A 25631-nucleotide genomic window follows, 5' to 3' on the forward strand; every position below is an offset into this window, starting at 1 on the left:
ATGGTTCTTATCTACACATATACTTCTTTATTTTTAGGTGGTAACTGATATTTTCTTCAACTTTTTTTCTGACATGTTCTCCTGTAGTCTAGAGATGCACCAAAACTTATTTTCTAGGTATTTCTTTAGCCACTGTGAGTAATCTGTGGGGGTGTTTTGCCTTGGGTAAACATGAAAAACAGGCATAGTTAACTTTATTCAAGTGTAAAATAAACCTTTTCTTCCTCTCAAACACTGCATTAAATCTTTCTGTTCTACAGTCAACACGATTGAGAACTTCTTGAGTATGAGTAAACTTGGAAAATTATTACTAAATAAAATCTCAGGGGTTTTATGTCTTTTATTTCTGTTGTTTCTAGTAAATACTTTAGGCAATCTACTTCATGAGATGCTCAATTATATGCTAAAAGGTCGGTAAAAACACCAAGTAATATGAAAATAAAAAGAATTACTGATAAAAGAATCAATTTTACCCCACTGATAATAAAAGTAGAATGGAAAAAAAGCAATTCAAACACATTATATATACATATTTTGGGGGAAGGAATAAATAAGTCATTATAAATAAAAGTCATGAAAAAGAACTTATTTTTATTTTCCCTCAAAATCCAATAATAGAAAAAAACATGGAAATCAATGAGATGTCAACATTACTGCCTCAAAAAGAAAACTGGTTTTTCTAGTCCTCAGATTACACCTCTTCTTTACATGTCACATTTGCAGTTCTGTGTTAGACGTCTAAGCCATAATGAAGTTACCATGCACTGCCTGACCTCACCGTGCAGCACACCTCACAAAACCTTGGCGTTCCCTCCATCACAACGTAACTTACATAATCAATTACCAGAACACTGCAACACGTGAGCCTGGCCACCAAAAAGTTAAGTGGGCCATCTTTGAAAAGATTTTCCGACATGATAATTAGCTACGACGGATGACGCCAACTGAAACGACTTTAAAACGACGCTTGAGCAGAGAAAGCATGCTCACACTGATGGACTTCCAGCTGACGGACTGCTGACCCACATGAAAAGCACATGATGTACCTGGGGCGCAGCTGCCCAGGAACGGCAGGTGTGAGCAAGGGCAAAGAGGCCTGGAAGCAGAGTGGCAAGAGATGGGGGGCAGCGCACACACAGGGCAGGCTGGGCTAGCAGGAGCTGAGTGCGGGTTGGTCCTACCACTTAGTTGGACAGCAAGCAGGGGATGCTTTAGCACCTTTCTGTGGCCAGGCTTTGGGAAGGAGTATGATTTGATTCTTGAGATTATTCCACCCGCTGACCAAGTCTAGAAACCACAACGGCAAAGAGGAACAGTAAATGTTTCAGAAAACAAATACAGGATCCCTTCCATGACATGCTACCTAAACTTGCTTCTATAATCGCACCACTAATCCCCTCCTGTCCCTGCCAATGAGATCGACCACGGGCAACACCTGATCATTGGGAAGGCTTCTGGAAGGGCCTGCCACTTGGGAAGAAGGATCTAGAAATATATTTGGGAAATATGTTCCACTGAAGGCTACAAAATTAGAGCTGTTACATTCACTAGCTCATGCTTCATGTGGAATTATTAAGTTGCAAGCTCAAGACAAACCACCAAAAGAAACTACTAGTAGATCTGAGTGCTCAGTTGTGTTGCTTCTTCATGGTGGGTGCTGGTTCCACGGTGGAAAATTTTGTGGAAATTAATTGAGTTGTACACGTAGGGCGTCTGCATTTTTTTTCCGTATGTATCTTACCAGTCAATTAAAAAGTTATTCCAAAATACCTAACTTCTTGTAGTCATTGGGTGATGATGGCTAAACACAGGGCTTGACATTCTTTTAAGAGTTCTCAGCCCTAAGCCCTCATTCATCTGAAGGGTGTATGGATCTGTCTCATGGAGCCTATAATATTAAGGTAGAGTTGCCAGGCCTGTGAGCCCTGTAAAGGGCAAAATAAAGTCACACTTCCATAAAGGCATTACATTTTGATCCCAAAGTTCACTGATATTTTAGCAAATTTATGTTCCCTGCATTTGATAACAAGTGCTGCCCCTGGACAGCCTCCCCTGTTTCAACCTGGGCTCAGCTACTGGGCAGCCAATTGTCCCTACTGGAGGCAGGATGTATATTTGGCTTTCTGCAGATTTTGTTTTTCAAGGGTTACCAGGCAAAAAGTGAGGTGCAGAGGGCACACTTCACAGTTGGCATTAAAAGGCATAAAAAGTCCATATGGGCCGGGCGCAGTGGCTCAGGCCTGTAATCCCAGCACTTTGGGAGGCCGAGGCGGGCGCATCACGAGATCAGGAGATCGAGACCATCTGGACTAACACGGTGAAACCCCGCCTCTACTAAAAATACAAAAAAATTAGCCGGGCGTGGTGGCGGGCGCCTGTAGTCCCAGCTACTCTGGAGGCTGAGGCAGGAGAATGGCGTGAACCCAGAGGGTGGAGCTTGCAGTGAGCGGAGATTGTGCCACTGCACTCCAGCCTGGGTAATAGAGAGAGACTCCATATCAAAACAAAACAAAACAAAACAAAAAAAGTCCATATGAAGTCCCCAAGAAAAGAGCAGGAAAAGAATTCCTGCTTAGAGCATAAATCTGACCTGACCTCCTAACAGGCTGGAGGCAGGAGAGAGCTGGGGTCCTGTGGATTACACATGTGTGTTAACATAGACGGCTCAAGGATGAAGTTAAAAAATATGTTCCCATTTCTCAAATATTGCAAGAGGCCTACTTCTGATTTATATTGGGTTTCATTCGCATTGTGCATATTGTCCAAAAATGAAGAGAATTTCACCTAGACAAGAAGTTAAGAAAATGTGGCTAGGCAGGGTGTGGTGGCTCATGCCTGTAATCCCAGCACTTTGGGAGGTCGAAGCAGGAGGATAACTTGAGGCCAGGAATTTGAGACAAGCCTGACCAAAATGGCAAAACCCTGTCTCTACTAAAAAATACAAAAATTAGCCAGGTGTGATGGGCAGGCACCTGTAATCCCAGCTACTCGGGAGGCTGAGGCATGAGAATGGCTTGAACCTGGGAGGCAGAGGTTGCAGTGAGCCGTGATTGTAACACTGCACTCCAGTCAGGGTGACAGAGTGAGACACTCCATCTCCAAAAAAAAAAAAAAAAAAGAAAAGAAAATGTGGCTAGTTTATCACTAATAGTAGGCTGATTCTGCCTAACACTCACTAGCAATCCCAGCTGATCAAGGAGTATGTTTTGAAGGGCAATCAAAATATCAATGCTCACTACTCCTGTTAGCTAAAACATGCTTTTCATTTGTGAAATATGCAACAGCTTCTCATTCAGTGGTATTCCTAGTGACACTTACCGCAGGATGGGAACCTGGAAGTTGTGGACGGCCTCCAAAATTAACATTTCCTGGTTAGAGAGAGCATGGACAATTACTGCTCTATCTGTGGAAACCACTTCCTTCCCCTCCCCACTGCAGATCAATCAATGAGATCAGGATGTGCTGCTGCTTGAGAAGTGAGCACGCTTTCTGCAGGTACTTCTTTCGACCCTCTTTTACTTTTTCCCGCATGCAATGAAGACAAATAAATTACAATTTTTTTAAAGTTAAAGCAACTGGCTATTTTTTGATTCATGATATACAAAATCAGAGTGCTCTGATATCATTATTAATCAACCCGTAAAAAGAAGTCCTCATCCAACCCAAATCTGCAATCAGCTAAGTCTAAAATGAGGCTGATTGTCACTGATACCTCAAACACTGAGACTCCAGTGTCTCGGGAACTCACCCTGTGTGCCGATTTTTTGACATGGGACAGTAAGAACTCTTAACAAACCATCTGCTTTATAAGAATAATGCTCGACCAGCTGAAAGAGAAAAAAGTAAGAAAGTGGTAAATACCAAGGTCAGGAAATAGACAAATAGTGACTGAGAGCTGCTGACTGACTGTTGGGCTTTCAAAGTAGCCCCAAGACACGTAAATGCTTTTATGTGCTTAAGTCCACTCCACAAGGGTGGCTGGGGAAGTAGGCCCACAGCTAGGGATCCCCCCTCTTGGGCTAGGGGCAGCAAATTTTTTCTGTAAAGGGCCAGAAAGTGGTATTTTAGGCTTTTGTGGGCCTCATACCATATCTGTGTCCTTTGTTTATTTATTTATCCAAAACAACACCTTCAACAGCATATAAACCATTCTCTTCAGGGACTACACAGAAACAGGCTGAGAGCCAGAGTTGATCTGTGGGTTTGCAGATCCCTGGTCTACAGTAAAGAATATTGAAATAGGGTATTACGGCAATCACCAACTCTCTGTGAAATAGCACTGGGACCCTGGAGTTGGGGAGGGTACAGAAGTACCTTACAATGCTGTCAAGAAAAATCAATGAAATCATGCATGGGAAATTGGAACGTATTGCTGCCATTTTTGACGTAGTTTCCTAAACACAGTGCCTAGAAAATATACAATGAGGAATATTTAATTAGAAATGAATGCTATGATCTACCAAGGGAATCAATACAAATAGTAAAGATTCTTGGGAAGGACATTCTCAATAATTAGAGATGCTTAACACTATGGTGAGTGCTCAGCCTTTGAAATGGTGAGAGAACACCACACACATAAAACGCCCTTTCAGGAGAAGGTGAATGAATGGCTGTTTATAAGTGATAGGGCCTGGGACCGTGAGCATTAAGCTGGCATAGAGGACTCCAGGTGCCTTTGCATTCCAGAAGGCCGCATTCCCTACTCACCTCCCTGATGCGCTTTGGGGCTTTGAGTGCAGAAAGGATAAATACTGTTTCGAATCAATATCATTAAAAGAAAGAAGCCTGTGATTGATGATGAGACATGGCAATGAGCCACAAAATCAAAAGACAATGTAAATGTTGTGACTAACATTTTTTAATATGATCATCTCCAGCATTCAAAAAAGGAGTATTTTTTTTTTTTTTTCCAATTACAGCACTAGAAAGCAAATCACATTTGGAAGTAGTAACTTTAAGTGCTTTAAAGGGGCTGAGGCTCTGTAGTCTCAGTTTTTGAAAAGACAGGATTTTGAGTTGAGTCCTTTCCTCAACATTGACTGCATGTGTGGCCCCAGCTGGGCTTGGGTGAGGACATTTGAACATGCCCTGACTATGCCCCTCACCCACACATGTTCGAGGTAGCTGGTGCTCTGGGGTGGTGGGGTGGTGGCAGAGTCGGTTGGCTTTCTCCCTGTTTCTGAACCTACTACAGTTTATAGGATGCTCTGCTAAGATGATGCACGAAGTACTGTTACTGTTATTTCCTTCATCATCAGCCAGTGTAACTGTGATGCAAAATTAAGACAAGCAATCTGTGCTCACTGCGATTCAGGGAAAGCAGTGATGAGCATTATTTTAGTGCTCATTAGTGCCTAAGGAACTTCCAAATTGTGAGTTGTTTCAGGCTTTGCTAGTAGCTGGGTCAGGAATAAGCACTTTTTAGACCAGGGCTGTGGCAGTCAGTATAAGCAGCAGCCTGGAGCCCAGGGAGTATGCTTCCTAAATTTAGGATGTGCTTCCTAAATTGCCTTAGTTTCCACAGGGAGAGACTCGATTTACAATGAGGAGGGCACCTGACATTTGCTGTCTAATTCAGCCTCTCACACCACCAACAAAGGCCTGCTTAGCTGTTCCTAGGCCTCCTTCCCAGGCATCCATTCCTCTATTTTGTGTGTCTTTGTCTGAATGGCTGTTCTGGGCTCTAGTCAGAATATCCTAGGAAGAAATATTTTCTAGCTCTCCAAAGACAGTGTCTTGTTAAACTCTGAACACAGCCCTGCACGTACATCACCTTGTGGCACTGAGGGCTGAGTGGCCCTGAACAAGCCATGGAACCTTCGTTCACCTCACATGACGGCCTCTGGACCAGTGCTTCTCAAACACAGAAGCCACCTGGAGGCTGAAAGTGGGGTCTGATTGGCAAGTGGGGCAGGGTCCCAGGTGTGGTCCGTGTGTGTTTCTCATGAGCTCCAGAGCTGCTGCTGGCCTGGGGACCACACTGTGGGCAGTGGGTGGTCCAGTTCCACTCATGTCTAAGAGTCCATGGGACAAGAAGCCCCATGTGCCCTGTACTCTACCCACAAGGTGGGGAGAGGAGGCCGGGTACCTGCCAGAGCGTGTCGAACTTCTTTCCCTCGGGGATGGAGAGCTTCCCTGTCTTGTCTTTGTCGATGCGATAGTGCAGCACCTTCCCTTCGTGCAGCAGGCACAGGGCGTAGGAGCCGTTGTTGTCTCTGGCTCGGATCCTAGAAGAGAGGATGGAACTGCATCATCCCCAGGCCTGCCGGTCCCCAGGTGGGACCCTGGGAGGAAGCACCCTGGCCTGAACGGTCAGCAGCCACTCTCTGGGGCCTATCACCCGGCAAGGCAGCTGGAGGGCAGAGTTTGGAGCCTCAGGGTCAAGGGCTTTACCCAACCCAGGAAGGCCCAGTTTACCACTCAGGGATGATGCCAGTGGGCAAGCTTGCAACAAGGAAATGCTAGCAGGTTGGTGATGAATGGACCATGGCTAAGCTCTAGCAGGGCCCAGGAGCTCTGGGCAGTGGTCAGGAGAGCCTGGTGCTCGGTAGCAGTGACGCTGCTCAGGGTGATGAGCACGGGGGCTCCATGGGCCCTGATTATCTGTGGAGCACTGTGGACTCACCTTTCTTCACCAGGGCCTGCATTTGGGTTAGATCCAAGATGGACAGCTCCACCACCTAGCTTGGAGTGTGGGCGGGGTTGTTTGGTGGGCATTTTAACCAGCCATCTTCTGGACCAGAGATGGAGGGATATGGAAGCTTCCATCCCCTGGGCCTTCCTCAGTCCCTCCCATGCTCCCACTGCAGGAAAGGGAGGCAGGGCTGGACTTCCATGCTCCCAATGCAGGAAACGGAGGCAGGGCTGGACTTCAAACACTTTCAAATGATGATATTGTCGGGTAACACCCCAAGGAGAAGAAAATGACATCCACTGTGGGGTGAAGAGACAGAGGTGAAACCAGAGCTGTGCTGGCCGTGCTGAGCAGCCAAGGCTCTGTCTTCATGGTCATGCTGGGCGACCCTCAGAACAACCCCCTGCCCTGGGTCCTGGTGAACAGAGACGCAGGAGTCTGATGCCAGGCAGGGAACAACACCCCCACTGCAGTGCATGCCACGTGAGGCTTATGACTCATGGGGAGGTGAGAGATCCCCTGGAAGACCTGTAGGACTTGGGGAGTTCGAGGTCCTGGTGGAGGCTGAAAAGGCACGAAATGGGTGCGAATCCCCCAGTTTAGCTTCGTAGTCACACACACAGCCCATTCTCCCCTCTCCACAGCTGCAGCCCTTTGGATCATGAGATCCTAGGTTCTGAGGGTGAGTCATGAAGTCCCAGGAAGCCTCTTTGGCCCCTGCATTTTCTAAAATGAGGAAGCTGAGGTCCAAAATTGTTAAGCCGCGTGCCCAAATGCACTGTACTACTTGGGGCAGAGTTCAAGTGTGCCCAACTGCCTTGGGACATCTGGGTACTGGGGAAATTTCTGATGCCTCCTCCTGGTTGCAAGAGGTCAGATACACGACCACAGGGAGAGTTGAGATGGCCTTCAGAACTGGACATCGCCATGCTTTCCTGTCCCTTGCCATGGAGACTTATCTCAAAAAGCTAACCCAAGACTTGAAAGCTGAATGATGGCATGGGAGGAGTGAAATTCAGAATAAGTGTCTTTTCTAGCGGTGCTTGGCCATGCACAGCACCCCACAGCTCAGGGCAGCTGGCCAGGGTACAGGACACATATCTAGGTTCTCTGTGGCCTCAGCAGGTGGCCGTGCTGAAACCTCCCCACTGTGAGAACAGCCTCTTCCTCCCAAACCAACTGAGTTGCCAGCGCCCAAGGTGTGAGCTCCCTTTTCACAGCCACATGGCTGATTACAGCCAGCAGTTGGTGACTGTTAAATACAACACAACACAACAAAAAACCACACGGTAATTTTTTTATACAAAGGGAGAACTGAGTCTGTCTTATAGGGAAAGTATCTTATAAAGTGAGACTATTTATGTTTATTCTATACATATCAGTGGCTTATAGTTTGAGGGTGTAGAGAGCTATCCAAATACCACAGCAGTAAGAGTGGATGCATATGCCTATAAAAGTTGGCCTTGAAAAAATGGTGCCAATATGTCACTCCAAAGTATTTCCTATAATTTAATCTTTTACATCTGTGACCTCAAGGTCATGGAGATAATACATGGGATCTGAACCAGGTGCAGTGGCACACATCTGTAATCCTAGCACTTTGGAAGGCCAAGGCAGGAGGATTACTTGAGCCCAGGAGGTCAAAGCTGCAGTGAGCCAAGACTGCACCACAGCACTCCAGCCTGGGCAACAGAGTGAGACGCCATCTCTACAAAAAAAAGATAGTAGTAATAAATGGAATCTGAACTCTGGTGTCTGAATCTATGTCCAAGCTGCTGTACTGCATCTTGCCCTATGTCTTGATTGACATTTTCTTGTTAAAAACTGAGACGGACAAGCACAGGTTGCCCTGAGAGATGATGCCATCAACCTCATTAGGCATCTGGCAAATACAAATGAAGACCACAGAGAAGTACCATTCCATGCTCTTCAGACTGGTGGAAGTTAGAAAGATCATCCTAAGTGCTACTGAGAGTGGGGAGCAGCAGGGCCCCTCCTACGTTGATTGTGGGAGCATAAATGGGCTCACCCACTTTGGAAAACAATTTGGAACAGTCTCCTGAAACTGAACTTATTCACTCACAGACCTCGTGAATGAGCAATTCCACCCCTAGTTGTATGAAATGCGTGCACTATGCACCCCAGGGCTACTTATAGCAGCTTCATCTGTGCTTATCAAAAACTGCACACAACCTAAGTGTTCACTGAACACAGAGCAAGTAAATTGTAGGAATTCACACAAGATAGTATTCTAAAGCAATAAAATGAGCAAATGGTAGCAATACAAAGCACAGATGAGTCTCACAAACATAAAACACACTCCTTATTTCCACATACACAAAGTCCCCAAACAGAAAAAAGCTGCCTGTTTTATCTAGTAATGTACACCTAGGTGGTAAAACTAAAAAAACAAACAAATGAAAAATAACAACAAAAAAAGCAAGGGCATGATGAACACAAGAGTTCAGGAGGTGGTGCCTCCCAGGAGGCCAGCCGTACAGATGGGTATGAGTGTGTGAGGGTGGAAGGGTCTCCTGCAATGCTGGGTGTGTTTCATTTCTTGACTGGGTTGTATTTGCTTGATAATCATTCATTAAGTTGTACCTATTTGGTTATGCACTCTTCCGTGTTTGTTTTATATTTCACAATAAAAGCAGTATAAAAAGAGAGCTGGTAACAGGAGGAAATAGAGAGCAACCCAGAGGAACAGAGAGTGCCCTTTGCTTTGGAACAAGCAGTTTCTGCAAAGGCCCCACTTCCTTGGGGCTCTTCAAGAGGACAGGTTCTGCAGGCGATCCCCTCTTCCTGTGCTCCACCAAGCAGCCCTGGCCAGTCCCGGCTACAGGTAACTGGAAGGTACAGGTAGTGACCATGGACATGCTGCCTGGGCAGCCCCCTGTGGCAGGTGGCAGGAAACAAGAGCAGGGAAAGGAAACCCACAGGCCCAGCATCTGTAGGTGGCAAAGACCAGAAGGCTCACGACATTAACCACCAGCAACTGTGAGGTATCTGCTGGCTGCAGGCAGATCCTGGACCAGGCTATTTTTAATTTAACATAGGAGACAAACTGATTTGGAAGCCTTGCTCCTCCTCTTGGCTGTGTCCTGTTACTGAGAGCTTTGCCCTGGTGGTGGCATCAGCACACCCACCCAGGCTTCTGGCTCTACAGACACCCAGAGAGGGCGTGCACACAGGCAAGTCTCCCAGCTCCTGTCTGGTTTGCTGCCTTCTGCCTTCAGGGTCAACTGGCTTCAGGCTGTTCACAGAAGCCTTTGAATATTTACAAAATATTTTTTCCCAGTAATTGTCTTGGGAGGAGTAAGTTAACAGATTTGTGTTTTGCTATTGCAAAGCCTGAGATTTCCAGGGCTTGAGCTTGAGATGATGCTGAGAAGCTGTCCTAACTGGTCTTGAGACAGTCCTCGACCTGCGGCATGTCTACTTTCCCAGGGTGGGCAGCCTTGGCCTCTGGGGTGAGCAGGCCTTGTGCCTCACAGACACTAGAGCACTATGCAAAGGTGAGGCATGTTAACTCTGCTAGGGCATGGCCTGGAAGGGCTGGACTCCTCTACTCTCCTGCACCCTCCTGGGGGAGAGAGAATATACAGAGGTGATGCCCGGGCACCAAGGGGAAAGTGAGGATCCAAGAAGTAGTGAGACACTCAAGGCGGCCTCCCCAGGGCTACTGGGACACTGCCTGTATCTGCTGTAGACTGAACAGAAAAGCCGGGCACATTCCAGCCCACTAGGTGTTCTCATTCTCCCCTGCCATTTTTTTTCCATGGCAGAGTAGAGCATCACTGGGTCGGTTGTCAGACTCATACAAGGGGAAGGAAGATGCCTGGAATTGGCTGTGTGCATCGGATGTGCAAAGGATGAGTGCTCACTGTGGCTAAGGTGGGCTGGGCAGATGGACAGAGGGGACCTGCTCTGGGTTGGGTGGGCAGTCCTCACTCAGAGCCTTCTCCCAACGGTTTCTCAAGGAGAGCTGGGAGAGGGGAAGAGGAGGATGTGGGAGCAAATGAGGTCCTGAACAGTGTGTATGTCAGTAAGAGGCAGGAGAAATGCCAGCTTTACTGATCCATGAAAGATATAGATAATGCAACTTCTGAGTGCTTCTGCCTTGCGCCATAGCACTACTGAGGCACATATGCATTCCACACAAACAAGAGCAAGATCAGTACACAATCCCTATCTGAGGCCAAACGAAGCTGTTTTAACACACCTGTCGTTTAAAACATTTTATTAAAAATGCCCTCTCATGCTCTCCCTCTGCTTTAGTTCATGAAGGTGGAACTATTTAACGAATCTTGTCTTCCAGCTTCAAGGAGACTTTGATCAGCATCAATGAAGTGATATTGACATCAGCCCACAACTCTCTTTGAACTTTTAACTTCAGACAGGTCATGACTCTTTATGATGACCTAGGTCTGCAAAACCACATGTGTCAAATAAAATGGCATACTTCTATCAATTACGGCAGCATATGAGAGCACTGATGGAACAGAGTTTTTGTCGTGGCAAAGGAGGCTCGTGACAGCCTAACACAGTCTCATTCATCAATGAACAAGGAAAAGGTTTTTCCTAAGCCGCAAATTCACTTTTGAAATTGAAGTATAGGACAAAAAGTGAGTTGAAACTTGAACAGCAAAAAGTGAGTGGCAAATGAGAGCAATTAAAGTGGGTTTGGCCAAAGGGCCAATGCCAATATCAGCACAGCCTGTGGACAGGGACAGAATCTTAGGCCAGCAGCACAGTGAGCACCTGGATGTGGGATTCCCACCTTAAAGCAAGGACCTGTGAAGAGGAAATCCCCTTCAACTCTGGAGGAAAGCGCTCCCAGCATCGAATATTCAGGATTCCCACAGATTAATATCAATCCAGGCATAAACTCAGAAAGATCACTGAAAACATAAGGAAGCATGAGTTATGAGAAAAGGGGTAGGGAGAGAAAGAGAGAGAGATTTACATCCTCCAAAAGTTTCAGTAGTAGAATAATCAGATATAGAATATAAACTATGAAATGTTTAACAAAATAAAAAACGGAACCATGGAAATTAGCAACCAATAAGATACTCTAAAAATGTCCCAGAAATATCTGAAAAAACAAACAAACAAAAAACAAACAAATAGAACTGCTAGAAATTTTCTAAAAAATGTAATTGAAAAAAAAATCAGTGAATGAGCATAAGAGCAGATTGGACACAAATGAAGGAAAAATTGGTGTGCTGGAAGACTAATTCAATGACGTTACTCATAGCACAGGACACAGAAAAGGCAAGGGAAAATAAAAAGTATAAAGGATGAATTGAGAAGGTCAAACTATGTTTAATAAGAGTCTCTGAAGGAAGAAATGGGCAAGAATAACAGAGAGCAATATTTGAAGAAAAAAATAGCAAGATGTTTTTCAGAACTGATGAAAGAAAAGAATTCATGGATGTAGCAACCACAGAGACATGGGAACCATTGGCTTAGCTTTATACACATTACTTAATTCATCTCCATAATGACTCAGATAAAACATCAGTTTCCCCATTTTATTACTGAGGAAACAGAGGCTCAGAGAGCAAAATTAAGTTGTCCAAATCACAGAGCTATTAAGTGGCAGGGCCTGTCTGACTCATGGCCTGAATTTCTTTACTATCTAACTTAAGTTTCTACAAATAGAGGCATTTTCAAAGTTAACTTTATTGGAACCAGTCCAATAATACAGTATTTGGGCATTTTGCAGGAATTACAACTGCAAATGTAGTTATAGACCCTCCAATGAACTAAGAAAATCTCAAATGATCATAGTTGTTAATCTAGCCCAGGTAGGTAACAGGTATCTCAAACAGGCTCACGCCATATCCCCAGACCAGCAGCATCAGCATCATTTGAGAACTTGGCAGGAATGCAAATGGATGAGTCCTTATGCAGACCTGTGAATTAAAAACTCAGGGGATGGGACGCCGAAATCTGTGCTTTTGCCAACCCTCCAGATAGTTCTTTTTCTCTCTCTCTCTCTCTCTCACACACACACACACACACACACACACACATTCACTCAATAGTTCATTTGTGCATCTTAAGTTATGGGCTCCATGGGTGGCCCTGCAGGATAAACCAATGAACAATAAGAATAGACAGCCCAGAGAAGTTTTGCACCCCATTTTGTTATGCAGCTAAGGACTAGAAGATGCAGTGATTCTGGCTCTCTAAGAAAAAGGATTGTGTCCACCAGAATCAGGGGTGTGCAAATCAGAGCCATACAGCCCTCGTCCAGGAGCAGGCCCTGGGTGGGACCCAGCTTGGGGACACCAGATAACATACCTGTCACCTTGAACATGAGAACAACACCTCTCACCAATGCTCACGCCCTTCGCCTCCCCTCCCCAGCATGTGGCTTGCATGGCAGGTGATGCCTTGCTTTGGAAACAGGTGTTATTAATCCTTTGCAGTGCAAGTGGGACTCAGTATAAGGGAATCATAAAAATTTTATTCACGTATATCCCATTTCTCTGAGAAATTGAGACAGTTCCTAAGGACATACACTTTAGTATTCTGTATGACCAGGAAACAAGCCTAAATTAGGATAAACCAGGGAGAATGGATGCAGTACTTTAAGTTGGGCTCCACAGGTTGTGCACAAGTCCACAGGAGATGATATGCAGCCACGGTTCTCAAGTGTGTGCATGTGTGTGTGTGAGAGAGAGAGAGGCGGGGTGTAGGGGGAAGAAGTGAGGGGATGGGAGTGTGTGCAGACATGAGGGAAAGGAAGGGGAGAAGAGAGGTAGAGATAGCAAGTGTGTCATACTGCACCTGGAACTTGGCTAGTACAAAAGGGATGAGTCATAGATTACAGTTTATTTCTTCTCAAAAGGGACAGGGAAGCGAAGGTCAGGAGGGCACCTGAATTTCAGCTGCAGAGCATATAAGAACAAGCCACATGGGGATTCAATGGTGGCATGGGGGTTGGGAAGGGGTGACTACCAAGGCCTCTGAGGGCAAACTGCACTCCTGCACTCACAGTCGGTCCCTGCTCTGAGGGCTTTCTGCGCTCTCTTTTTATCTTATCCTGCATACTTGGAACAAGGGCTTCCTGGGGATTGTTTTAACTAATGTATTAAAGAGCTGTCATGGAAAGGAGCACTTCTAGGGTCCCAAGAGATCATGTACAGCAACTGTGGCCTGAGTGGAATACATCAGGCCCACTTAGCTGCAGGGGACAGTGATGTTCTTGCAACTTTAGGACCCACCAAGCCCGTAGGTTTCCCATCCTCCTCACTCAGTCTTCAACATGCATGCCTCTCAGATCGCTGAGGCTCACAACCTCCTGGGCTTCCTCTCTGACTCAGTTTCTCTCCAGACATCTGCAAACTACTGGGCCTGATCACAGCCCAGCTCTCCAGGTGCCTCTCCTGCTGTGAGCCGTCAGAGCAGCCGCCCCCTGCTCCATGCTGCACACTCGGGGCAGCTGAGCAGTCAGGGTCTCTCTCAACACCTCATGGTGTGGCCTGGGGCGGCCATGTGCCAATCCCTCCACCACCCAGCCAGTCCGCCACCAACAAGGAAAACTCTGCCACCATCCATAGAATCTCAGGGCACCAAAATGGTCTCAGGGCACCACGTGACCATGACATGGTGCTGCCTCCTGGGGCTCGGACTGGGGCTCTGGAGATGCCCGGGCTCCTGCACGCCCACTTGACATCCACCGCTTCACTTCCCTCCCTCTCCTGCAGGCATCCAGGCCTGCCCTGGCCACCACACCCATGCTACCCCGTGAATCTTTTGCTGCCCTGCTCTCTTGTTGCATCTGCCTGGTGAAGTGTCAAGCTCTGCCAAATCCAGTCAGCCCACTTGCTCTGAAGGCCACTTCCCAGTTCCTACAGTTAGTGACACACTAGATGATAGTGCAGCCTGGGCACATGAGACAGGCCCGATGAACCATGTTGTCCCTCCTCCTATCCAAGTAGTGGCCCCCATTCAAGTTAGCAGCCAGAATGTTCCTTTACCCAGAGAGATTTTTCCCACCAAGACAATGTTCTAGGTGCTGGGTTGCACTCGTGAAGGCAACAGCCCAATCTCTGCCCTTGTGCATCCAGAGCAAGTGGGGGTGGGGACTATAAACAAGTGAATGAAAAAAAAATCAAGATCATGCTGGGTAGGCCCAGTGTCGTGGTGGAGGGGACCTACTGCCATGCATTGCAGACTTTGCAGCACATCAGCTTGCATTTGTCATCTTCCCCCCTGCAGTCAAAGTCCGGTGAGGGCAGGGACTAAGGTCTGACTTATTCCTCACAGTAGCCAAGTCCTATCACAATGCCTGCTGCATGTCTGGTTGAAAACACATCTATTTTGTTGAATGAATGACTATTTTTGTAACTTCTTTTTTTTTTTTTTTTTTTTTTTTTTTTTAACACAGTACATTTCTAAAGTCAGAAGGTAGAAACTGTAGTTAAAATGGCATTGATGACTTACTGGTTGGACGACTCCGTCCACAAATCTGAAATACTACCTTTTATTTTTAACATTAATCGAGCTATTTGGAGAGCAGCCACTTATGTGTCTTAAAGGTCATCTTGAACTTGTTCTTGGCTTTGTAAGATTTACAAGGACTCTTAGCCAAAAACAATAAAATATTTACCTGGACACTTAACACAAAGAAAACAATACTTTCATCTTTAAAATTTTGCCTGGCATGGACTTTTTAGAGCATTTCCATTCTAAGATCATTTATAAGATGAAATGAAGGCCACATCCCATTACATTTTAGCAGAGTGATGTGTGTGGGAGAATCGGCTGTGCACAAATGGCAATAAACCACATTATGTGAACCAAGTGGATGAGAGTCAGAAATGAGTTGATCACAGCCTCCTCCAGACCAAGAGGAGCCCAGCAATGTGACTGCACGGCCTTAGGTTTTGTACAGATTGTAAAAGATATTTTAGTCACAGCCAGGGAAGATCACTCTGTTCTACCAAATTTGACAAGGATTCTAAAAATGTACATGATATTACTAATAATGAAGTGTGAACCTAGAAGAAGGAATGAATAGCCTCTTTTTGTATATATAGACAAATATATTATTAAATATTGTTGAACTAAGATGCAGTCAAACACAGTGAAGTCAAGGACATGGAGGAAATAAAAGGTGTTATAGAGACGTGTCAGGCAGTTAATTAAAATATTACATTATCTTTTCTAAAGTTTGCATGCTTGTAGTATTGACCAGCCTTTAAAAAATTCTAATTTATTGAATTTTTTTCCTTAGTCCAAAAAATACATTCTATTGTATGCTTAATTTTATATTTTTTCAAAAATAAGAGGGTCTTCAAATTGTATATGCTTCGGACCCCTCAATCCTGGATCCTCCCTTTTGGGGAAGGGATACATAATTTTTGGAAAGTAAGCTTTGTTTCCTTTTCCTAACAAATTCATTTTTCACAGACAGCTGTGACTAACTTCTAAACATAGCAAACTGTGCTGTCATACAAGGCCTCTGGGGACAGGGGATCTCCTTCCCCACTCAGCCCCTCTCCCTTGCCTTGGTCCCTGACGTCACCAACGAGGCAGCACTCTGAACCTCACCTACCAAACGTGGGCTGGAGGACTCCCCCTCCAGTGCTAGCTTCTGGCCAGCTAGACCCCAGACAAGGGCAGGGCTGCTATAGCAAAGGCCATGTGATGAACATCACCTCCAGAAACGCCACAGGCAGCTGTGAGGGACAATCACTGACCCACACTGCCCAGCCCCTCCACAAAGAGCCTCTGTTTATATTTGTTATTCTTCAAGCACATGTGCAAAGTCCCTGTAACTACCTTCTCAAAGTCACTCCTGAATGGTGTGGGTAAGCTGTGTGGACAGGACACAACAGAGGGGAAAGCTGATGGACGCCTCTGTGTGTTCTGAAATTTCACATGGACATGCCCCGGTGCTGCACCTTGCATGGGGAATAGGGAGGGGCCCATGGTTGTGGAGTCTGTGGAGATGGATTTGGTTGCTGGCTGCTGTTTCTGCTTAGCCCCAGACAACATCAGGGACCTGGTTTTGCCTTCCTGCCTTGGACAAGCTCCTCCACACCCGAGTTCTTGTTTGAAAAACAAGAAGTTTAGCCACCTTAAGTGGTAAATGCCCTCTAGCTCAGGTGTACTGCCACTGTAAGTGGATTTCACATATAGTTCTGAGGAGAGAAAACTGGGATCCAAGTTGGACAGCATGTCCCAGACGTAATCTGTTTCTATCATCTGCATTTTGAACTGTATTACCTAGGATTTATAATCAGATTTAGATCTCCAAAATATGCTGCCTTATCCTCAGTGTTTTCAAGGTCTGTTTGAGCAAAGGCATTTTGTGATGGCCTTGGAGGTGCATGTGTTTCAGGAATTCTTTTTTTTTTTTTTTTCACCTTTTAGTCCAATTCTTACCAATGCTGCTTTCCATGTAAAGCGATTCTCAGGCTGAAATGCTGGCATATGAATGGTGGAGAGAGTATATTGGTACTCAAGATGAAAGTGTGAAGAGTAATCGCTGGGATTTTGTTTACCCGTATTATCCACCAAACTAGTAAAATCCTCTTGATTAGTTTATGGCTTGCAATGCAAAAATAAACTTCCAACCGCCTCTGTGAAATAATAATAATAATAATAAATATATATATATATATATATTTTTTGAGATGGAGTCTTGCTCTGTCGCCCAGGCTGGAGTGCAGTGGCACGATCTTGGCTCACTGCAACCTCCACCTCCCGGATTCAAGCGATTCTCCTGCCTCAGCCTCCCGAGTAGCTGGGACTACAGGCACGCGCCACTACGCTCAGCTAATTTTTGTACTGTTAGTAGAGACAGGGTTTCACCATGTTGGCCAGGATGGTCTCAATCTCTTGACCTTGTGATCGCCTGCCTCAGCCTCCCAAAGTGCTGGGATTACAGGCATGAGCCACCGTGCCCGGCCGAAATAATTATTCTTTATTTAAGTCTGTCACTTCATAAAAGCAAAAGCCTAGCGTGAATCCTTTTATGGCCAGACAGTGACTCTCACTCTATATACTCACAGCCACAGAGTGGAAATAAACACACCTACTGCAGACTGAAGAAGAGAAGGGAAGGATAAGGGGGACCTGCTTGTTTTTCTCACCTGCAGAAGAATGATTCACCCACAGAGGTCATGGTACACCTGTGATGCAGGGATGGGAAGAGTTTGCGTGGAGGACCTGACATTCAGTGTATGTTACTGATGCATCCAAGTGTGGTCCAGGCCACTGCAGGGTTAGGGGGGGTGAAGCTGCTTCATTCGGTGCCAAGCACCATGCAGAGGGCCTTTGGTTTATGATACTCTATAACCCTCAATGACTCTAAGAGTCAGAGATGACATTAAAGCCATTTTACAGACAAAGAAATGAAGGAAACAGACCACTGAGTAACTTGCTCAAGGTCCCATAGCTGGTGATAAGGTGGAGCCAGCATTTGAGGCCAGACAACCTGAATGATATGTTGTTAACAGGCCACACTGCCTCCTACCCAGAGAAAGTGAATCTTACAAATGATGGAGTGCACAGTGTCATGTTTTTATATTTCTATATGTGTTGCTGTGTCCCTGCATCTGTCCATCAGTAATGATTTAAGAGGAGGTAGAAAGAGGGGCAAGAATCCCCATTCCCTCCCCAACATAGACAGGTGTGGAGCTTCCCCCATACAGAACTACAGTGGTATTACTACATGTCAGGAAGTGGAAAGCAAAAACGAGCTGGGAGATGGAGAATGGATCCAAACAATTCATTGATTTAGGTGACAGGCATTCATTGAACACCTCCTAAGGGCCAGCCCATAGGCCTGGTCAAAGCACAGTGGGTGGGGTGTACAGGAGATCAGAGCGGAGACAAACTGACTGATACTCAGGCATGAGAAGGTGAAGGCCCTGAAATCACGATAAAAAAATCAACACATTTGGTTTGCAAGTATATGAACAAGCACAACTCCCCACAGCAAACTGATGATGCGGCAGCCAGGCAGAGCCCACTGAATGTCAGCTGGCCCTGGCCCTTTGCTTCCTAAAGACAGACCCCCAACTCGCCCAAAGCAGGGTCCTCCCAGTGCTGTGAGTGCTCTGCTGCAAACTGGCCCTCAACTCCACGCTTCTCCACTCACTCTGTGCCAGTGACACTGGCCTCTGTGGGTGCCCTGCTCCCCAGGCACACTCCTGTCACAGGGCATTCGAATTTGCCATTCCCTGGGCGGGGATGGTTCCTCGCTGCCTTCAGGCCTCTTCTCAATGGCCTCCCTCACAGCAAGGTCCATCCTCCCCACGCAGCAGAAACAAGCCCCAGGATCCAGACCCCAGTGTGCTCTACACCCTTACTTAAATGCAGTTCTTTCCTATTGTTCAGTGTCCTTTCTCCCACTGAAATGCAGGGTCCACGAGGGCAGGTGCTTGCTGATTGACTTCTCCCTTCCCAAAGTCCAGAATGGTGCCTGGCACTTAGTGCTTCATGGAACTACAGACTCCAGTAATGTTGGTCCATGGATGGATTAGCTGACATGATGATTGGAAAGTATACATGAGCATATTCTTTAGGATAATCTGAATGAGGGCCCAAGAAGAACAGTGGGAAAAAAACAGCAGCTGGCTCAGTGACGACATCCAGCAGTGACTGGAATCTAGTTCTGACTCCAAAGACCTTGTGCTGTGGCTATTCGTTGCAAATAACGTATATTTTATAAAACTATCTGCAAGTAGGGCAGATTTGGATGATTCAAAACCAGGTCTGGGACTTCCTGCAACGTTGGCCTGACCCAACAGGGGAATATAGGACAGACTTCTGCAGTGAATCAGGAGCTGACGCACTCACACCGAGAGGGCAGCCACAGGATCTGGTGATGGTTTACAAGAGTTCCCTGGAGCCTTTTAGCTCTATTTCCCATGAAAGAAACACACAAAGAAACACTTCTAAAGATGAAAGAATCTGGACCAACATCTAGGCAACCTGGACTTGGGAGACGTTGTATTCAGGGATGCAGACCCTGCCCCATGCTGGAAGCGTGGTAGACTTGGACTGTATCCAGTATGCTGGCAAACTCTCCCTGCTCTCCACAAGCATACACAACCATATTCAAACACTCACAGTATAACACACCCACTACACTGCAACAAGGAAGGTTTACACACCCAGCAACAGCTAAGAATCCCAGCCAGTTTCTGTAGGAGATGAAAGGTTGTCAAGAGGTGAAATTGCCAGGTGGCAAACCCCTCCAAGGTGTTTCCTCACATTTTCTCTGTTAAAAACACCAAAGATACCCTCACAAGGAGACTTTCCTGGTGCTCATGATGGAGAAAGAGCACTGAAGAGAGAAGAAAAGCTACACCAGTGATGACCACATGTGCTGTTTGGTATACATGGTGTGTATTTTCATTGAATCCTCAAGACAGTCACAGACCCAGAGGAGCAGAGCCTGGGGAAGGTTCCCCTTAGTCTAAGGTTCTACAACCATCATGGGAACATGGGTTCTGAAGCTGGGTCTTGCTGCCCAGGCTTAGCTCTGCTCTTCCCTCTCACTAATACCCTGCCTGATGCCAGGCCTGGGCATGGGGTGCTATGCATCATCAGTCCACAGGTGAGCCCTGCAGGTGTGGAGGGAGCACAGGAAGGTGGGGGACTGAGCTGTGGACAACACAAGGGAGAAAGCCTTGGAAGCTATTATCTGGGAGGCTGGCAATTATGGGGTGATAACTGGGCAACTGCAATATAAGGTGGAATAAGAACCCAGGAGAAGAGGACAACTAAGGAGCGGATGCTCGATGAAAACACAGAAGCCCAGGCCCCTCTCTCACAGGCCCATGCCTGGTTAGCTCTGACGCCAGCTGAATAGGAAGCACGGCAAGTTTGAGACTCTCTTGTATAAACCATAAGCCTCAGTGTCAGGGGCATGTGCTGTGAGGACACATGAGATATCAGTCTGTACAGGGCAGATAGGGAATAAGGCATGCTCGTCAAACAAGACCTGCACCTCCCAGCCTTCTGCATGGGGTTTATACACGTCTCCCAGAAAGGAAGGAGAGAGCAGAAGTCATGGCCATGAAGGGTGCAACTGCTGTTTTTGGGAATAGACAACTCTGAATAAAGAAAAGGCTTCGTGGCCGAAGAGGCTATGAGCAGGCTTCTTAACCAGCAGGAAGTTGGCCAGCCTCATCGTGTGGATTATGCTATTTTGGGTTGACTTCACATGCCAAGATGCTACGTGCACGGTCCCATGACATTCATGTTGGAAATTATTGCTGAGAAGATGGTAAGAGGCCAAACCTCAGCAAAAATAGCCATAGGTGCCTCCATTGAGGGGCAGTGTCTTCCCTCCCCACAGCATTCTGCTGCTGGCTGGGGCTGCATCCCACTAAAGACCATCACTCTAGGCACTGCCACGTGGCAACCTGGGCCACTCTTCCTTCTTCTTCTTCTTTTTTTTTTAGTATTGTGGTCAATTTCTTTTCTTTTCTATTTTTCTTTTTTTGAGACAGGGTCTCATTATGTTGCCCAGGCTGGTCTCAAACCAGCCTCAAACCATAGTGAGATCATAGTGAGGATGAAGTGATCCTCCTGCCAGGAGTAGCTGGGACTACAGGTGCGTGCCACTGCACTCAGCTAAGATCATTTTTAAAATACAACGTATGACAGTGAAGTCTGAGGAAATTCCTTTGAATAGATGGACATGCAGAGAAAACGCTTCTAAAATCTAGGAAAAGTTTACGAAGTTGGCTGGGGATTCACCAATTGCCAAACCATGAGGCTGCATCGCTGTTTCTGGTTATGTTTCTAAGGTAAGCATCTCTGTAGGGACACTGAGAGGTGACCAGGGGATCATTTCGCCCAGGGACAACTGCCCCACTGAGCCACCTTGACCAGACCCCCTCGAGGGAACAAGGTTGACACCTCCCAAAGACAGTTCTTCACCTTCTCTGGACAACTGACTGACCACATTGGCCTGTATCTCAGAACCTTCTACAATTTAGATTCACATTGAACCACTGAGGATAGCAAACAGAACCCAGGATTCAGACAGACCCTCTAACGATTGTGGGCCTAAGGCTGAGGCCTGCAAACCTGCACTCACCACTCACGGATGCTACTCCCGGGAAATTTTCCTTAACATCTTTCCTGTTGGCATCTTGTTTCATGTAAAATAGAAGTAAAGTCTGAGATCAAGGGGGTAGTTTGAGTAAAAAAACTGTAGTATTTTAATTTTAGTTGGATAACCACAGAATGTGCTATGCATCCTATAATTTGCCATTAAAAGGAGAATATGGGGCTGAATCACATTTTCTTCAAATATTATGTCCCTCGGTGCCAACAAAGAGTGTTCATTTTAGAGTTAGACTGGGAAAAATAAACACTGTGTCACAAGTGATAGCTTTGGTTAGAAATGTCTTTAGGACAGGCCAGCATGCATGTTGTCAAATGACAATGCATGGCCTCTTCCCAGGGTCATGTGAGGCCAGTCACAGGGAAGCTGAATTATTCCCAATGGTCCACACAGGCCTGGTGGCAGGAGGTGAGGGGGAAGGCACGATACTCACAGGAACTTTCCATTTGTCTTTGATCCTATCAGGACAATTTGCTCAGATTCTTCCCGAGAGATTTTTCCATGGAACCAAGGCATTTTTTCATGGGCTGTGGTGGCGATCAGCTTCTCCAGCTGAGGCTTCTGACTGATGATGGCCTGTTCCAGAGCCTGACCCTGCCACATGGAGAGCAGAGCAGAGTAAACCATACCGAGGAAAAATGAAAATGATGCAGAAGGCATTTCCAATCTGTCTCGAGTCCTGGCATCAAACCTTATTCACTCACTCATTCAGTAAATAAAACCAGAAAGACCTTTACACATTACTTAAGTACTTTCAAGTGTATAAATAAAAAGAATATGGCTGGGCATGGTGGCTCACACTTATAATCCCAGTATTTTGGGAAGCCAAGGAGGATGGTTCACTTGAGGTCAGGAGTTCGAGACCAGCCTGGCCAGCATGGTGAAACCCCATCTCTACTAAAAACACAAAAATTAGCCAGGTGTAGTGGCACATGCCTGTAATCCCAGCTACTCGGGAGGCTGAGGCAGGAGAATCGCTTGAACCTTGGAGGCAGAGGTTGCATTGAGCTGAGATCATGCCACTGCACTCCAACCTGGGTGACAGAGCAAGACTCTGTCTCAAAAAATAAAAAATAAAAAAATAAACATACATATCCTTTGCTGTGGCAATCCCAACCCTTTCAAAGTTTATCCTGCAGATGTTGCATACAAGCGTAGTATACGATAGGTCTAGAGCAATGTTGTTAGCAGCGTTTATTCATAAACAGCAAATGCGTCCATCAATAGGTACTAGTTAAATAAATTATGGTGCATAGCAGGTGATACCAGATAGCCAAAGAACGGGTGATGCAACTATATGAGTGTTGACACAGAAAGTTCTGCAAGAGATATTAGGCAGCCATAAAATCAAGTGCCTATCAGTGTGTATGGTAGGACCTTGTCAGATAAACAGAAACCAATCAACACCTATCAATGCCTCTCTGAAAAGGCCCTCCATGCACTGGGTAATGGCGGTTCCCTGCGGTGGAGAAACCCACACTGCTGGCACAAAGGGACCCACCCTCTCAGCTGTGGCTGTGAAAGAGGAGAGGCTCTTATTAGAGAGAGGAATTTTCTGGCCAAAATTGACGCTTAAGGAGATGGTTGTGTTATTTGGGCACACAGGGCACATAGGTACACATGTTGCATGTAGCCAGGAAGTCTGTGTGGGGTCACAGGGCCCCCTGGGCCCAGGGAGCAGGACCAGCTGTGGCCCACCTGCAGGTTCCATGTCTGCTTCACATATTCCCTGATGAGGTTTTCCTTCAAGTCCTCAAAGGGCCCAGTCTTGGGCTGCACCCCTTGGGGCCGGTTGAAGGGCTTCTTGAGGAGGCAGACCAGGCCATCAGACTCCTGGGAGTGGTAGTGGCAGAGGTCGGCGGGGCTGGCATGGGTCCTGCCGCCGGCGATGGCGTAGGTGCCGTTCAGCTCCCGCTCGATGGTGTAGTGGTGTGCCTTCCTCCCGTGGGCCACGGACAGGGCGAAGCCGCCCAGGTAGTTGCGGCTCTGGCGCAGCAAATAGAGCCCATCACTCATGCCCCCCTGGACCAGGTAATCTTCTGCCTCCTCCCGGGTGATATTGCCGAAAAAGAAGGGCAGGTGGTTGGCGCTGTCAGCCATGCCGCTGCTGGCCATGCTTCAGGGGCTGGAGGGCACACACCCGCGCAGGTGTCCACCTGGGCAAGACAGAGACAGAGAACTTTGGTGAGGAATCCACGTGGCAGGGAACGTTTGCTAAAACCACTCAAACCCTTTCAAAGTGGAGACAAACCCTTCCATCTCTGAACAAACGCACTTCCCTCTTTGGCCCTCCCAACGCACAGTTGTCTTTCTGTTCACATCGTCATTACAGTTTCCAGCACGCCTTCCAACTAAGCTAAAATCAGAGCATTTGATGGAAGTGACCAAATTAAATAATTCTTTTTTTGGGGGGTGGAGGGTGGGGAAAGACAAAGAATTCTAAAAATAAACATACCACAAAGAGAAGCAAACAGAAGGGCTATTGCAAAACAGGACTCTTGGACTGACCCTTAGGGTCCCAGCGGCACACAGGAGGCAGAATTTACATGAGCACAAACCAACATGCTCCTCCTGAGTCCAGACAATGTTAGAGAAGCCTCACTCCTCATCACAGTGATATTACCAAGGAGGACCCTACCACCGCCTCACCCACCTGAGCTGCGAGACGCTGCCTCGAGCAGTCAGTCACACGCTGGTGCTGAGCACCAGAGGTGAAGTGAGGCCAGATTGAGGGCCCACACGGAACTGAGACTTGTGGTCACCACAAGGCCTTCCCACCTCCAGCCCGGGGCTATGACAGCAACAAGCCATTGCCTGAGACATGAAGAGTGGCACCTTCCCAGCTCCCGAGGCCTGGGGCCCATAGGCTGTCTTCTCCCTGCTTCTCCAGACCACTTCTTGGGCAACGCCACTTCCCATCTGCAGGGCCCGTGTTAAAGAGATAGTGCCGGTTCCCAGCCCATGAGGACATCTGACATAGGAGAGACACTGCTTGCAGTAAATAAATACATTTCAGAAGCAAAAAGGAAGGCGGCCAATGCATATTTAATATGGAGAATATTTCTTCTCAATTATGGTTGTAAATTAGAAGGATACATATTGCCAGCCCCAAAAGTATCCAAGGAGGCACATTTTAACCAAAAGGGGCTGGTCGTGAATGGAAAATTATCTAGATGACTCCATCCATTTATCCAGGGAGCAAAGTGCATGTCCCTCATGGTATACACACACACACACACACACACACACACACACACTCCATACCACATGCACGCCACACACGCTATGAACACATGCCACACCTGCACTACACACACACCATGTACTACATGCACACTATGCACATCACACACACCAAACACATAAACTACATACACACCACACACATGAAACACACTACACACACCACATGCTACACTACATACATGCTACACACACAAAACAGACACGAAACACACCACTGCATGCACACTACACACATCACACACACTACACCACACACATACACATACACACAAACTACATACACACCACACACACATTCCACGTTATGTATACACAAAACACACATGAAACACACCACACGACTACATGCACACTACACACATCACATACAGTACACCACACATGACACACATCACATACACTACACCACGCACACACACACTCCATACCACATGGACACATGCATGCCACACACACTATGAACACATGCCACACCTGCACTACACACACACCATGCACTACACGCACACTACACACATCACACACACACCACATGCACAAACTACATATACATCACACACACAACACACTACAAACAACAGACACTGCACACACAACACAAACTACATACACACCACATACAACACACTACACACACCA

The 25631-nt window shown here is 46.6% G+C and overlaps 1 protein-coding gene across 5 annotated transcripts in view; it reads right to left on the bottom strand.

Annotated features, from left to right (window-relative positions):
* The window catches only part of SYK (spleen associated tyrosine kinase), a 96860-nt gene that overhangs the window by 31219 nt on the left and 40010 nt on the right, over positions 1 to 25631 (bottom strand). For 4 of the 5 annotated variants that reach the window (XM_054501453.2, XM_054501450.2, XM_054501452.2 and 1 more), the window contains exons 2-7: positions 23445 to 23902; positions 22180 to 22340; positions 6089 to 6227; positions 3749 to 3827; positions 3319 to 3368; positions 1219 to 1287 (exon numbers count right to left, since the gene is read on the bottom strand). In XM_054501453.2, coding sequence (XP_054357428.1) covers positions 1219 to 1287; positions 3319 to 3368; positions 3749 to 3827; positions 6089 to 6227; positions 22180 to 22340; positions 23445 to 23861 — 915 coding nt within the window. In that variant the 5' untranslated portion in view covers positions 23862 to 23902. The remainder of the gene's footprint in view (positions 1 to 1218; positions 1288 to 3318; positions 3369 to 3748; positions 3828 to 6088; positions 6228 to 22179; positions 22341 to 23444; positions 23903 to 25631) is intronic. The other variant, XM_054501454.2, reaches the window with a different exon arrangement.

This window comes from Pongo pygmaeus, chromosome 13 (genome assembly GCF_028885625.2).
Source record: "Pongo pygmaeus isolate AG05252 chromosome 13, NHGRI_mPonPyg2-v2.0_pri, whole genome shotgun sequence".
NCBI classification, from domain to species: Eukaryota; Metazoa; Chordata; class Mammalia; order Primates; family Hominidae; genus Pongo; species Pongo pygmaeus.